A 16,720-nucleotide genomic window follows, 5' to 3' on the forward strand; every position below is an offset into this window, starting at 1 on the left:
CACCCATTCTGGATTTGAAGAAACTCCAAAACCCTTCTTTTACACGACAAATACCCTAAAATATGCTACCCCCCCACACACACATAGAGTGTGTGCACATTCTCCTGTGAGTGCTCTTACAGAGAGACCAATGTCCTCGGCACAAAATCCAAATCGAACAAAAATTTCTGGGCGAAGAACATGACCAGGTGTTTCACGTAAATACAAATGGTTTATAAACATAAAAATCGCTGTGTCACTAGCAACAAAAGTACGAGTTAAAAACAATAGTAAGAAACAATTTCCTCAGCCCTCGGATTTGTAAAGATCAAAAGATGTCATAATACATCAGAATGACAAGGATGTGGAGAAATAAGCAACCCCCAATACTGGTTAGAATGCAAACTGGTGTCACATCTCTGGAATGATATGGCAGTTATCTAGCAAAAATTTAAGATGCATGTGCCCTTTTATGATTCTTTCTTGGAATGAATTACCCACCATCATTTCCAAATTTTATACCTTCCCTTTGTCTAAATACCATACCTTCATTTTATCATTTAACATGACACTCAAATATTTTAACTCCACTTTTCTGTGCAACAGGCTCTGGAGTGTACAGATATATAGGAAGTATGTTACTTCTAAGAATTAGCAGTGGGATGCTAATTGGCCTCAGGAGTGTAGGTACACAGCCATCCTAAGTGCAGGGTCAGGGCCACTGGTAGGACAATGTTTCCATATGCTTTTTTGTGAGATTCGAAAACCTATCCTGGTAGTACACCTGTTTTTTTTAAATTGTGACAAAATATATATACCATTAAATAGAGCATCTTACAATTGTGTACAATTCAGTGGCATTAAAAACACATTCACACTGTTGTACAACATCACCATCATCCACCTCCAGACCTTTCTCGTCATTTCAAACTGACACTCCATACCTGTTAAAAAACAACTCTCCATTCCCTAGCCACCCCCTTCCCCTCATTACCACTATTCTACTTTCTGTCCCTATGAATTTGACTACTCTAGGGATCTCATTTAAGTGGAATCATGTAATACTCATCCTTTCACCTGTCTTACTTCGCTTAGCATAATGTTTTCAAGGTTCATCCATATTATAGCATTACTGGAACTTCATTCCTTTTAAGGCTAAGCAGAAGTCCACCATCACACATACACACCACATTTTGTTTATCTGTACATCTTCTGATGGCCATTTGAATTGCTACCACCTTTTGGCTACTGGGAATGCTATAAGCTTGGGTGTACAAATATCTGAGTCCTTGCTCTCAATTCCTTGGGGTAAATACCTAGAAGTGCAGTTGCTAGGTCACATAATTCTATTTTTAATTTTTTGAGAAATCATACTATTTTCCACAGAAGCTTTTATATTCCCACCAGCAATGCATGAGGCTTGCAATTTCTCCTTATTCGTGGCAACACTATTTTCTTTTTTGTAATATTCATCTTAATAAATGTGAAGTGGCTTTGTGGTTTAGATTTGCATTTCACTAGTGATGTTGAGCATCTTCTCATGTGCTTATTGGTCACCTGTTTATCTTCTTTGTAGAAATGTCTATTCAAGTCCTTCATCCACTTTTTGCTGTGACTGAGTTTTACGAATTCTTTGTACGTTCTGAATATTAATCACTTACCAAATACATGATTTGCAAATATCTTCTCCCATCCTACGGGATGCCTTTTCGCTTTGTTGATAGTGCTTGGTATTACAGTTTGAAAGAGGGTATCAATGCTGCCTCAAATCCAGGCAGAACACAGGAAACCAGAGGCTGGGTAAACTACAGACTATGGGTCAGACCAAGAATAGATTTTACATTTTTAAAGGATTTAAAAAAAAAAAAACAAAAACCCAACCACATACACAGAGAAGAAAATGTGACAAAGACCACATATGGCCTGCAAAGCCCAAAACATTTACTGTTTGGCCTTTTACTTAAATGTGAACTTATAGTTAAAGAAAATACTTAGAGCTTTTCAATGTGAACAAGAAGTTTTAAAGCCTCTTGGAATGACTAATGCTTTTGTCTTTTTAAATAATTTAAACATGGTACTAGGATTCATGTTCTGAGCTAAATGATTCTACACGGTTGGGAGTTATAGCTCGGGAAAGTCTCAAATTCCACTCCAAGTCCTAAATAGTATGCTAAGACCATTTATAACATCCTATGGCAAGCTGACAAATTACCTAGGAAACCCCAATTACCTGCTAAAGTCTTAAAATATAGCTGAAAAATCTAAACCCAAAAGTGCTTTCTTCTGTAAAACTCCCAAATGCAATTTGTCAGGTCCTCTACTACCTTCCTTTTATAAAATATTCACTCTAATTCTTTAAAAGACTAATGAAAAACAGTTTAGGGGCTCCAAACACAAAGAGCATGCAAAGAAATGTTTCTGTAATCTGTTAAATTGAAATGGTTAGTTAAGTTTAAATGATCCAAGAACCAGGAGTCATTTCTTTCTTCTAGTATTCATTCTTGCTATTTGGCAAACTCTTTTGTACTTTAAGGGTGCTCTGTAAAATGAATACAAATATAAATGTGGTAAGGGATCCCTAATCTCTAGCTTCTTCCTCTTAGCTCCCCAAAACCATCTTGTAAGTAGTACAGCAGAGCTCCATCTATGCTTCTGAGGGGCAGTGATTTTTGATGTTCTGCACATCAAAAACTTTCAGAAATTTCGCATTTTTAGCCATTCATTGGCCATGCATTATGTTAATGTTGTTATAATACAAAGTTCTGGACATAGTACGGTAGAAAAGTCTAGACTTGAAGGTAGAAATAGGTTCAAATTCCACCCCACCGTGTAATCTTTACTATGCTCAGTGTCATTTGTAAAATGGAAACTGAAATTGTGTACATGACACATTTAGAAAAAAAATCAGTAAATGAAAATTTAATGAATACCATTTGCCCTTTCCCCTTTAAAACAGTAATGAATAAAACCAAGTAGGTAACGCGTTCTGCTTTTTCCACTACACTGATGTAGGGGAATGGCTCTGACATCGGGAATGCTGACTGTGAAATTCAGTGGATGGTGAGAGCTTTTAGTTCTATGATCAAGTACTGAAGGCTATTCACGAAAGGGAGGAAGGAGGTAGGGAAAAAACTGTAGCCGGTACTGGCACTACCGCTGGTAATGTTAGTTAATGTTGCAAAGTTCCCCATATTACATGATGGAGACAGTGTAAGTTGTACAAAGGGAAGAAACCTGACACAAAACTAGACACTGAGAAGATTATCCTCACATATCCTCTCTAAAGAAATATTATTAACTGAGTTACTATACTGCTATTCCTACATATTCTAATGAACTGGGACATAATTTGGGGGGGGGTGACTCCCCCACATTAAGCACAGGGCATCAAACTTTTGTAACAAGACAGAGAAAAGAAAAAAATAACACCCAAAATGCTACGTTCCTATTCCTTAACATTCCAGGTAAGGCGCATTATTGGATCAGCCTAAAATCCTAAGTAGCCTGTACGGTTTGACAGACGATGAAGTAAATCAGATATAGACTTGGAATTTTATTTAAAAAAGAGAAAAAAAGTCTATCTCATGGCCTTTAGAGATGGTACCAAACAATTTTATTTTTATTTTTTAAAGACTTTATTATTTGACAGAGAGAGTGAGCACAAGCAGGGCAAGCAGCAGGCAGAGGGAGAGGGAAAAGCAGACTCCCCGCTGAGCAGGGAGCCGGACATGGGACTTGATCCCAGGACACTGAGATCATGACCTGAGCTGGAGGCAGACGCTTAACCATCGGAGCCACCCAGGTGTCCCAATACCGAAGAATTATTTGATAACTGACTTTTCCTCTGTCAGGATCTAAAACTGCTTCACAGTAAAGGCTGTGGTAGTACCTAGTAGTCATCAGTAGATCAACCACTAAACAGGGATTCCTTTGGAAGAGAGTTCAGAGGAAAAAGGAGTAAACTGAGTGTCCCAGGTATTGACTTTTACCTAAGGAGTGTGCTTAAAACAAGGCAAAAAATATTTAAAGGGGGGGGGGGGGAGAAGGGTGTCTTATTCTTTTTTGCTTGCAGCAGAGAAAATAGTAGAAGATATAAAAGTTAATTTAAGGGATGTGTCGAGTGCTCCAGCTCTTTCCCATTCACCGCCTATCAGGAGCAGTTCTGAAATACTTAGGAAAATGACAATGGATTAGCAGGACTGTTTATTAATTCAGCGAAGGTGACCCTTTAGGTCATGCTAAGGTTTAACATTTTCTTTCTACATATATCTGCCTCACCTACTAAACCAAGAGTCTCTGCTGGACACGAACCACACATTTTCCATATCTGTATTGCTAATGCAAAGTAGAATGGCTAGGTTGTAACAGATACGAATGAAAGTAATCAAGATAATCTCAACAATAAATTAGTTATCAGATAACCTTTACATACTAGATAGCAATAATGAAACACCAAGGACAATCAGAAAATAGAAAAATCTATCTTCAACCGTGAATTCACCAAGTACCAGATAGAGGCCCGAAGTTTCAGTAAATGGTCGCTAACCAGAAGTTCCTAAACTGCGAAGAGACTGAGAAAGACAGCATTGATGGTGATCAAGCCCATTTCAACATTTTAGAAAGCTCAGTGGACTCTGTATATTTATCTATGGTAATACTGCTAGCAAAACACAAGTTTCTTCCTTTTTGCCCAAAATAGTATCAGCTCAGTAGGGTAAGATTTCATCTTATGCTAATAAGATGCTCTGATAGCAATTATGTATTATTTTGATTACTAAGGGCTCTTGTTGTATATGCTCCTCCCCAGCCCCCCCCCCACACAATTAAATAAGTTTCCAACAAGAGCAAAAGGATAAAAAAGGAATACTGGCAAGCCGAATATTGGCAGGCTGCACTGGTATAAATCTCCTCAGCCAATCCCTGCTCAGTCCTATCTGCCAAAGTAAGGTCCACTATTCTAAACAAACCTACTAGTCATTCTAGCTTAACAAACTGACACAGAAGCATAGTAATTTACACGAGAAATTACCTCTCGAACTTCATCATCTTCTTCATTAGTGTTTTTTTGTCTGCTTTCTCTGAAACGGCGTACCTGTGTTAAAACAGTAAATCAAAAATGTTGCTTAGTCCTATCACGGAAATATAAAACAATGGGCTACAACTGATTAAGAAATGCTTTCCATTACAACATAAAACTTGGGAATTTTTTGTTTCAAATTTTTATTTAAATTCTAGTTAGTTACATCAAAAACTAATGATGTAATGTATGGTGATTAACATAACAATAAAAAATTTTTAAAAATAATAAAAAAATTCTAGTTAGTTAACATATAATGTAATATTGGTTTCAGGAGTAGAATTTAGTGATTCATCACTTACATATAATACCTAGTGCTCATCGTAACAAGTGCCCTCCTTAATACCCATCACCATCTAGCCCATCCCCCACCCACCTCCCCCATCAACCCTCAGTTTATTCTCTATCGTTAAGAGTCTCTTACAGTTTCTCTCTCTCTCTGCCTCCCATATGTTCATGTGTTTTGTTTCTTAAATTCCACATGAGTGAAATCCTATAGTATTTGTCTTTCTCTGACTTATTTCACTTAGTATAATACACTCTGGCTCTATCCATGTTGCTGCAAATGGCAAGATTTCACTCTTTTTGATGGCTGAGTAATATTCCATCACATATATATATATGTATATGTGTGTGTGTGTGTGTGTGTGTACACCATATCATATCTTCTTTATCCATTCATCAGTCGATGGACATCTGGGCTCTTTCCATAGTCTGGCTATTGTTAATAATGCTGCCATAAACATCAGGGTGCATGTGCCCCTTCAAATCCATATTTTTGTATCCTTCGGGTAAATACCTAGTGGTGCAAAACTGCTGGGTAGTAGGGTAGTTCTATTTTTAACTTTTTGAGGAACCTTCATACTGTTTTCAAGAGTACACCAAAAACTTGGAAATTTAAGTACAGTTTTGTTGATTGATTAAAGAAATCATACTTCCCTAGTGACTTACATTAAAATGTCAGAACTGTACTCTAAAAATATATATATATTGGCCCTAAGCAAAACTGTATTACCAGTTGCCAAAATGTTCCATGTCACTGAAAAATGGGTCTATTAGACTGCAAAAGAAAAAACTCTGATACCTATGAGTGTCATACTTTAGTAAAATAGTTAAAAACAAAAATCTCTTCTTTCAGAGGCTTGAAATATTTATTACATGGCTCATATCATTCTTAGATGTTAGGCTTGTAAGACATCCAGGAGGCTCTCTAAAAATAGTATCTGGGGACACCTGGGTGGCTCTGTAGGTTAAGCGCCAACTCTTAATTTTAGCTCAAGTCATGATCTCAGGGTCCTGAGATGGAGCCCACATAGGGCTCTGCACTCAGTGGGGAGTCTGCTGGAGATTCTCCCTGCCCCTCCCCCTGCTCACGTGTGCACTCTCTTTAAAATAAATAAATAAATCTTTAAAAAAATAGTATCTGAAGTGGGTGGGACTCTGAAAATCATTTTATCAAGTCAACTACTAAATGTTTACTGTTTGCTGATAATGGATGGTCCTGGAACCAAAAGGGAAACTAGAGATTCTTTTTTTTTTAAATTCTTGCCCAACAGGCTCTTATAGTGTAGTTATGTAATTAGGGAAAACCTCTATTTGTTTAGTAATTTACTTAGCACCTCTTGTAGGAACTGAGAATCCAACAATGAACAAAATAGTTACAAATTCTGCCCCCATGGAGTTTAGGATTGTGTGCCTGTGTATGTAGCCAATAAACAAAAACAAAATAAGAAGTTATATTGTGTTTTAGAAGTTGGGTCAGACTGAGTTAATTTACAGCTAGACTAAGAACGCTCTGTCATCTCTGGGGAGCCATTTATTTACTGATGTTTGTTTACTGATGGTTTTCAACCTGCATAACCAGTTGGAAGCATGGCTTGATTATGAGACCAGAGGGGCATAAAAGATTCCCTGGGAACTTCTGCACAAATCTTGGTGTGTTCAATCCAGGGACCACTCTGTGCAAATGAGGACATGAGATCTTATGTCTGGCTTCTCACAGGTCTCTAATGCCTGCCCATACTCTTTTCCTTGATGCACCATATCTTTTGCCTTTAAATAAAAACCTTAAATGAGTATGCTCAGTGGAGTCTTGAGTTGTTCAGTGTTCAAATATCTGAACCCGTGAACACTTCGCAAAAGACAGTAAGTATACAGAGAGAAATAAAGCAGGAAGAGGGTGAGGAATACTGACGAGAGGTCACATCTGAATGGAATGATCATGCAAGGCCGCAATGAGAAGGTAATTTATGAGCAAAGGGAATGAGTCTTGGATAACAAGGAGAAAACATTCTAATCAAAGGAAAAAGTGTACATAAAGGCACTGGGAGAGGTGTGCCTGAGTGGCTGAGCTGGTTAAGTGTCTGACTCTTGGTTTCAGCTCAGGTCATGATCTCAGGGTGGTGAGATCAAGCCCCACGTTGGGCTCCATGCTCGGCTTGGAGTCTGCTTGAGATTCTTTTTCCTTCTCCTTTTCTCCTTTTGGCCCTCCCTTGCTATATATATATATAAATAAATAAAATCTTCTTAAAAAAAATCTTTTAAAAAAATCTTTTTAACATACTAGAATGCATGGTATGTTTAAGAAATAGCAAGGAGGTTGCTGTGGCTCAAGATGATATGAGGGTAAGAAAGTAACAAAAAGCTAGACTGAATAGGGCCTTGTAAAAAAAACTGTAAGGACTTTTTTTTTTAAGGCAGGAGTGACTTGATCTGAAATATGTTAGTATCACTGACAGCTGAACTGAGGACAGAATGGGGGGGTGGAGGAAGGGTACAGGCAGAAAAAGAGAGACGCGTTTGGAGGCTATTAGAATACTCTAAGTGAGAAATGGCAATGCGATGGACCTCTAGTAGTGACGAAGACTAGAGAAGCAGTCAGATTCTATATATATTCTGAGTAATGCCAAGGACTTCTAGACAGTTAGGATCCAGGTGACATAAAGAGAACCACCACATAGAGCAAAGGCTGAAAATCAGCAATTCAGACTGGGAATGTTAATAGTTTGAGGTGTCCATTAAACATCCAAGTAGAAATGTCTAGCAGGCCGCTGACTGCAGAAATCTTGAGCTGAGAGAGCTCTGGGCTAGACTTTTGAAAATCACCACAAAACAGATAGAATTTAAATCCAGGCAGCTGGATGAGATTACAAAGGGAATATGTAGCTGAAGAAGAGCTCCAAGGAGTGAGTTCTGGGGACTCCCAATTTAAGAGACAGGAGAGATGCAATAAACAAGAGAAACTGAGAATATGCACCATGAGGCAGGAAGAAAAGCAGAAGAGGGTGGGGTCCTAAAGCCAAAGAGAAAAAGATTTCAAGAAGAGTTCAAGGAAGATTTAAGATGAACTGACAGTGGATTTAGCAATGGCGGTCACTGGTGACTTCAATGTGAGCACCTTCACTGGAATGATGGATCAAAACCCCCAGATGATGGGTGTAAGGGAAAAGTGAGGGAGAAAAATCAGGGCAGCAAATATAGAAAACCCTGAAGCAATTCTGCTATAAAAGAGAAACAAAGAAGATGAGTAGTAGCTAAAGGGAAATGGAAGTGAAGAGGGCTTTTTTGTTGTTGTTTAAGCTAAAAGAAATGACAGTATATTTGTTATGATTTGGTAGAAGGGATAAAAATTATTTTTTAAAATGGCATAGTATGTAATAGTGCTCTAGATGGTATATACCATTCCAAAAGTGCTAACTCATTTGCAGAAATGAGTCAGAGTAAAAATACTGACTAGGTACCATGTGCTGCCAGTGTTCTGGGACTTCACATGTATTCTTTGAATCCTCACAACAATCTTGAAGGAGTTTCTATTATTATCCCCCATTTTACAGATGAGGAAACAGAGGTGGAGAGAGATTAAGAAACTCACTGGTAGTTATACAGGTAGTAAGGGTTTTGATTTTGAACACAGGTGGTTTGGTCCAGAGTCCATGCTCTTAGCTACATCCCCCCATCCCTTATGCACCCTCTCAGGAGTCCCGACAACTCTCCAGGTGGGGATGCTTAAGTTATTTGCTTTTGTGTTTATCTGTTTTTTTTTTTTTTTTAATTTAAGAGTAGTTTTAGGTTCACAAAAAAACTGAGGAGGTGGTACTGAGATTTCATATGCCCCTCAGCCCCACACATACATAGACTCCCCTATTATCAACCTCCCTCCAGCAGAATCGGTACATTTGTTATAAATGATGAACCTACATTGCCACATCATAATCACCCAAATTCCAAGTCTATTGCTGTTGTTGTTTTTAAGATTTTATTTTTAAGTAATCTCTACACCTAGCATGGGGTTCAAACTTCAACCCCGAGATCAAGAGTTGCATGTTCCAATGATGGGGCCAGCCAGGTGCCCCCAAAGTCCAGTTTATATTTTGTTCACTCTTGGTGAGCTAGGAGTCTGGAAAAAGGTATAATGACATGTATCCACCTAAATTATAGTATCATACAGAGCAGTTTCACTGCCCTAAAAATCCTCTGTGCACCTATTCATCCCTTTCCTTGCTCCTCACTAAACCCCTGCAACCTCTGATCTTATTGTCTCTATAGTTTTGCTTTTTTTCAGAATGTTGTATAGTTGAAATCATACAATCTTTTTCAGATTGTTTTTTTTCACTTAGTAATATGCATTTAAGTTTCCTCCATGACTCTTCACGGACTGACAGTTCCTTTCTTCTTGGCCTAAATAATATTCCCTTGTCTGGATGTTTCACAATTTACTTACCCATTCACCTACCGAAGGACATCTTGGTTGCTTTCAAGTTTTGGCAATTATGAATAAACCTGCTATATAAACCTGTGTGCAGGTTTTTATGTGAACATAAGCTTTTCAACATCTTTAGGTAGACAACCAAGGAGCACGACTGCTGGATCATATGGTAAGAGTATATTAAGTTGTTTGGGAAACTGCCAAACTGCCTTCCAAAGTGACTGTACCATTTTGCATTTCCACCAGCAATGCATGAGCTTTCCTGTTGTCCACATCCTCACCAGCATTTGGTGTTGTGTCAGTATTCCAGATTTTGGCCGTTCTGATAGGTTCATAGTGGCATATTTCATTGTTAATCTGGATTCCCTGATGACATGATATAGAGCATGTTTTCATATGCTTACCTGCCATTTGTAAATCTTTGGTGAAGTATCTATTAAGGTCTTTGGTCTGTTTTTACATCAGGTTGCCTGTTTTTTATTGCTGAATCTTGTTTTGTTTTGTTTTTTAAAGATTTTATTTATTTGAGAGAGAGAGAGAGAGGAAGGAGGAGCAGAGGGAGAGGGACAAGCAGACTCTGTGCTGAGCATGGAGAGTGACGCAGGGCTCGAGCAGAAACCAAGAACCGGACGCTTAACCAAAGAAGCCACCCAGGCGCCGCTTACTGCTGAGTTTTAAGAGTTCTTTGTTTTTTTGGATAACATTTCTTTACTAGATGTGTCTTTTACAAATACTTTCTCCTCCAAGTCTGTTGCTTGTATTCTCAGTCTTTTGACATTGTCTTTTACTGAGCAGTTTCTCATTTTGATGAAGTCCAGCTTATCAATTCCTTCTTTCACAGATCATACCTTTGGTGTCGTATCTAAAAAGTCATTGCCACACCCAAGGTCATCTAGATTTTCTCCTATGTTATCTCCTAGGAGTTTCATAGTTTTATATTTACATTTGAGTGGGATGATCACGTTTTATTTCTGGTACTTAATGGAGAAATGCATCCCTGCCAAAAATTTATGAACCCCATATACCCAGTGTACTTGGCATGGAATATTACTAGTTGCATACTGACATCATAAGGTTTAAGAGAACCATGTTGACTAATTAGAGGCACTAACATCAAAATCAAAGGGATTGAGTTTTAAAAATAATGTTTTGTTCTGCTCAGAGGGAATCTAGAAGATACAGAAAATGATCCCCTATAATCCCATTACCTGAATATAACCAATGATAATGTTTGTAATATTTTTTTTCATTCTTTGCACGTACACACACACTCACATATAAAATAAAAATCACTGGAATCATAGTGTATACAGTTTTAAATCTATGGCGTTCTTTCCCCACGTAACATTGAAAATATTTCTCCACGTTCTTCAAAAGTGTTATTTTTAATAGCTGCACAATATCTAGTGTGTATGTGTCAACATTTACTTCATCAAAACATTTTCCAAATTTTCCCACTGCAGACAACACTTAGATAAATTACTCCATACACAAATTTCCACCTCACTGTTGTCTTGGGAAAGGGCTGAGTTAAAGGAGAAATCTTAAGCCTCTTGATAAACACTGACAATCTGCCTTTCAATGCAGCAGCTCAAACTTGATACTCCCAATAGCAGCATACTAAATCCTTTTCTCAAATTGCTGTCACTCTGACAAAAAATACATTTGAGTTCCTTTGAACACCATTTTCATATGCTTATTACCATTTGTTTTTCTTTTGTGAACCATTGATTCATGTCTTTGTTCATTATTTCTACTGAAATGTTTACTACTTTTCTTAACATTTACTAAGGTACTTTAATATTATGAGTATCAACCTTTCTTCTGCCCACATACAAGTATGTTCTCCATGTCAATACATTTTGGTTTTTGATAATCTGACATGCAAACATTTACAATTTCTACGCAGTCAAACCTAAAGAGCTTCTCTGATCCTTCCACTGCTTTTATGCTTAGAGGTGAATTTGAATTTCTAGATGAAATTCAAAATCTCAAACAAAACTAACTAAAAAATTGAAAAGAACAGAAGTTTTCATCCTGTAAGGTTCATCTTAAAGCATTTTCAAGAGAAGATCCTATCTATGGAGAACAAAGCTAACATTTAATGGATTTCAATCATGTTTAAGATTCTGTTCCAGACCTTTTCTACTTCCATCCTCATTTTACGAACTCAATTTTATAGATGAGGAAACTAAAAAAATCAAAGAAGTTAAACAGTGGTTTAATAGAAAGAAAAGTCAAAGCTACTCTTAAGGAGAGAGTGTCTAACTAGCTTCTCCACCCCAAACTGGTTACCTCTTCATCGATTTTATCTTCTAGGCCATCAATATGACGCTCTTTAAGAAATCGCTGTGTTTTTTCCAACTGGTATTTCACTAATTCCTCTATGGCGTCTTTTTCTTCCTTGTCCACGAATTCTTGTACTGCTTCACCCATTCCCCTTTCTGTTAGAAGTGAGAGCTGCACATTCTGTAAAAGAGGTACAAAATCACTGGATGCAGAAATCAGTATCTATTCCTTACCAGATAATTCTATATGAGCAAGGAAAATTAGAGTATAATGTTACCAGGGGGAAAAGACAAAAAAGTTATCTAGTTGCTGAAGGGAAAACAAAACAAAACAAAACAATGGACAGTAAGTAAGCCTACTAATAAATTTTATGAGCCAGAAAAAGTCAAATAAAAATAAGAAATGGGAGTAGTGTTTAAGACAGGTGGGAATGCAGAGGACTGAGTGGTTGTGATGTAGAGTCCCGAAATGGTAGCTGATGATTAAGAGATTAGGTTAACCAGTGTAGTGGGCAGAGTAACAGCCCCCTAAAGATGTCCACTTCCTAATCTCTGGGCTGTGAACATGTTACATGACAAAGGAAAACTACGGTTGGCTAGAGATGGAATTAAGGTTGCTAATCAGCTGGCTGTGCAATCAGGAGATTACCAGGGACTGTGCAGGTGGGCCCAGTGTAATCATGAGCATCCTTAAAAGTGGAAGAGGGAGGCCAAAGGAGGGAGCTGGAGGGAGATCAGACGGGGTGAAAATGGCCAGAGAAATGTAATACTGCTGGCTTTGGAGGTGGAAGGAGGAGGCTATCAGCCAAGAAATGTGGACACCTCTAGAAACTGGAAAAGATAAGGAAATGGATTTTCCCCTAGAGTCTCCAGAAAGGAACACAACCCTGCTAACACCTCAATTTTAGGCCAGTGAGACTGGTGTCAGATTTCTGACCTACAGAACTGTAAGATAACAAATGTGCGTTATTTTCAATTATTAAGTTTTATGTGGAAATTTGTTTCAGCAGTAACAGGCAATTAATAGAACCAGATCTTAAAGTGGCACAAACTCATGACAATGAAAGTAGCCTCACCATCCTGTGTCTGTCTTAATAAAGTAGTTCTGAAATTACATCTAAATGCAAGAGAGGTAAATCCTGGATTCAGAAACATGCAGTAGAGGGCGTCTTGGTGGCTCAGTTGGTTAAGCGACTGCCTTCAGCTCAGGTCATGATCCTGGAGTCCTGGGATCGAGTCCCACATCGGGCTTCCTGCTCAGCGGGGAGTCTGCTTCTCCCTCTGACCCTCCCCCCTCACATGTTCTCTCTCTCTCTCTCATTCTCTCTCTCTCAAATAAATAAAATCTTTAAAAAAAAAAACATGCAGTAGAGATAAAAAGGAAGAGCAAAACAACAGTAACAATAATAGCCACAATAATAACACCATTAATTAAACACTGATTTTTCTTGATGAAGAGTAATCAGAAGTGAATATAATTAACTGCTGTCCCACTTAGTTCATGGGAACATTGTGAGGATCCCTTTTGTTTGAAATATCAATTGTACATATCCCAAATTAAAGTCGGTTATCCTCAGAGAGCCATTCTTCAACATGTAGGCTGTAACTAAGAAATTACCTTCTCTGCAGTCTGAAAATACTGTTTTACAAGGTCTTCTACTCTTAGGGTTGTTCCTTCTGAAGGTTTTGTGATGAGCTTCCCAAAGTTGATCTCTTCTCCTAGAAAAAAGAAGTCCGTGGAAAAACAGTAGCTTCTGTGACAGTGTAAAAGTGCCCCAACTCATGGCAGGTTTGGCTCAGTACAGGAGGTATGGCCAAACTGGATTAATGATCAGCTTGCTCAACGTGGCAAATTTTGAGGCAAAAACATGGCATTATTGCTAACAGCCGCAGTCTTTTCCTCAAAATGTGTATTTCTTTTCCTATCTCCAAGTCTTGGCTCCTATAGCTACTCTCAAAGGGTGATCTTCAGACCTCTGTTCTCCAAGACCATTTCAGGGAATGCTCAGGGCCCAAACTTTCGTAACGACACCAAGATGCTATTTACCTGTTCCGCTACATTGCCACTTGCCCTGATGATACAAAAGCAATTGTGGGTACAATCGCTGGTTCCTTATTATAAGTCAAGGCAATGGCTTGGAACTGTACAACACTCACCACCACATCCGCACAGCTCAAAGCAAAACAAAGAAAGCCAGTTTCACTTAAGAATGTCCTTGATGAAACTGTAGAAATTATTCATTTAATTAAATCTCAGCCCTTTTTAATATTCTGTGAGAGACAAATGGGATGTATGCTTACAGCACTTTTGCTGCTTTCCTAAGCAGGAGAACTGTCTCACACATAGCAGGTAAAGAATACAATGAGTACAGAGTGGGAAGCCAAGAAGCTGAGGGTCCAGGACCTACTTTGCTGATAATCTTTGTCAGGAAAACAAATATTAACTGTCTAGCGGATGTTGGACCTGGCCATGAAAACACAATGGTGAAAAGACAGGATCCCTGCCCGTAAGAGCAAATGATTACAATAAAGGTGGGAAATGCTACGAGAGGTAAAAACAGAGAGTATGACACACATAGAAGAAATAACCTAACTCTTCTCAGGGAAGGCTGAAAATAATGTGCAGGTATCAAATGCACCTATCATTTGAATCAAGACTTGCCAAATGAATAAGATTCACTAAGCAAAACAGGAAAAAGAAAAAACTACTTGAAGCAGAGGGAAAACTATGTGCCATGGCCTGGAGGGTTAGGAAGCACAACGTTCAGTGTGTTTCTTGCAAAGTGTTGAAGACAAGTGAATGGAAATCTTTTTCAAATCTCAAGACAGTAGAATTAATACAACTTCCTAAGTACGATCACCACATTTTACGATGCCGGATACTATGTTTAGACTATTTACACACATTATATCATCTAATCCTCACCACGACTCTATGACGCAGGCTCAGTCATTATCCTGATTTCACAGGCAAGAAGATCAAACAGAGGGCTTATGTAAATTGTACAATGTCACACAGGTACTTGAGAAGTAGAGCTGACCAAAATAACAAAAAATGCTTTCAATAAAACACACAAAAGGGTTATTGTTTCCACTTAGCAATTTATGTTTAAACCAAAAAGGAATCATTAGAACAAAACTGACTATGTATGAAACTCAAGTAACAATGTACCAGTTCTATATTCTGTATTATTATGAACACTACACCCATAAAATCTCAAGGGATTGATAAGGATGGACAATTAAAGTAAACCACTATCAATGAGTAATTAGTTAAAATTCATAGCATAAGAAAATAATTATCTGATAAGGATTTTTTCCTAAAAGAGTATTTTATGAGTTTCATTTAAATATCTGAACGAATGTTTCAGGTTGAGTTAACAGCACACAGAATTTGGTCACAATTTGACACTGAAAATCGAAGCTTATTAATAAAAAAAACCTAAGTAGCTTTACCTATAAAACAAGGGCCATATTTTTCTATAAAAGTTCTCTGACTTAATAGCTTTAAGAAAAGGCTCTATATTTAACATGATCAACATTTCTTATAAAAAGCATTATTTCAGCTGGATGGCCTATTTTTATAAACGCACTTAAAATAAGGGCAATTAGTCTTTATGAAATTTAATTAGGAATTAATTATCTGATCATGAGAAACATCAAACTATGAGATACTTCTTATTCCAAAAGACTGCAGTCTTCCTAAACCATATATACTCAAAAGTTGAAGTATTTGATGCAAAATTTGAGTATATTCTCTGAACACTAATAATGTATAGTCAATAATATATATTTTGAGCAATAAATCTTTAAAGTCTGTGTGCACTGTTACTCAGCAGCACTGTTCTTAAAAATTACATCTCCAGAGAAAGCCTTCCCTTTCTTTACTGTTATCCACAGGTTTAAAATGATTGCTAATTTTTAGAAGACATGCGATTTAATTATTCCAACTGCCAGCTTAAGATACTAGAAATCATCATATAAAAATATTTTCATCATTTTCTATTTCTTTTACTAAAGACTGATTTTTGTAAACCCTATAAAAAGCATTTTTTAATTTGTGAAAATAACTAGCTTACCCGTGTTTTTCTTTTGTTCTTTATGTCTGAAAAAATGGATAACATCTTTTGGATTAGCTACCCGATCCACAAATTTCTGGCTAAAGCGAAGAACACTGAAAGGCTCAAAACCTCCACTATAGTCCACCTGGAAATACAAAATAAGCTATTAAGGCCTAGAACAGTTTACCAATTTCATTATTTATGTTTATGCTCAATACTTGAAAGCTAATATATGTTCTACAATTCATGTTAAAGATCATGATGGTATTATACCTTTTATTCTGTTGAGAAAACAAAGCTTCAAAGGTTTATGAGTTTACACGAGACATTTTGCACGATGGACCCAAGATACATCAAGAATTCCTACAAGGTCTGAATGTTTACATCCCCCTATGATAACATTAAGATAAAAGCCTAGGCACTGGGAGTACCACCAGGAAAGGAAGTGAGATTTCTAAACATAAATACTTAAACTTTCAAAACAGAAAGAAAATTCTCTCCTAAAATAAAATGCCAGCCCTAGATGCTTAGTTAATTGGTCTATTATCTTAGGGGTATACTTTCATACTAAAAAAGAAATGCTGGAAAAGCCATGCAGGAAAAGAAACCA

General features: G+C 37.5%; 1 protein-coding gene across 1 annotated transcript in view; it reads right to left on the reverse strand.

Moving 5' to 3' along the window:
* The window catches only part of MRE11 (MRE11 homolog, double strand break repair nuclease), a 74,873-nt gene that overhangs the window by 29,765 nt on the left and 28,388 nt on the right, over nt 1-16,720 (reverse strand). The window contains exons 10-13 of the mRNA XM_044919250.1: nt 16,129-16,255; nt 13,668-13,768; nt 12,057-12,230; nt 5,009-5,071 (exon numbers count right to left, since the gene is read on the reverse strand). Coding sequence (XP_044775185.1) covers nt 5,009-5,071; nt 12,057-12,230; nt 13,668-13,768; nt 16,129-16,255 — 465 coding nt within the window. The remainder of the gene's footprint in view (nt 1-5,008; nt 5,072-12,056; nt 12,231-13,667; nt 13,769-16,128; nt 16,256-16,720) is intronic.

Source organism: Neomonachus schauinslandi, chromosome 11 (assembly GCF_002201575.2).
Source record: "Neomonachus schauinslandi chromosome 11, ASM220157v2, whole genome shotgun sequence".
In the NCBI taxonomy this organism is placed as follows: domain Eukaryota; kingdom Metazoa; phylum Chordata; class Mammalia; order Carnivora; family Phocidae; genus Neomonachus; species Neomonachus schauinslandi.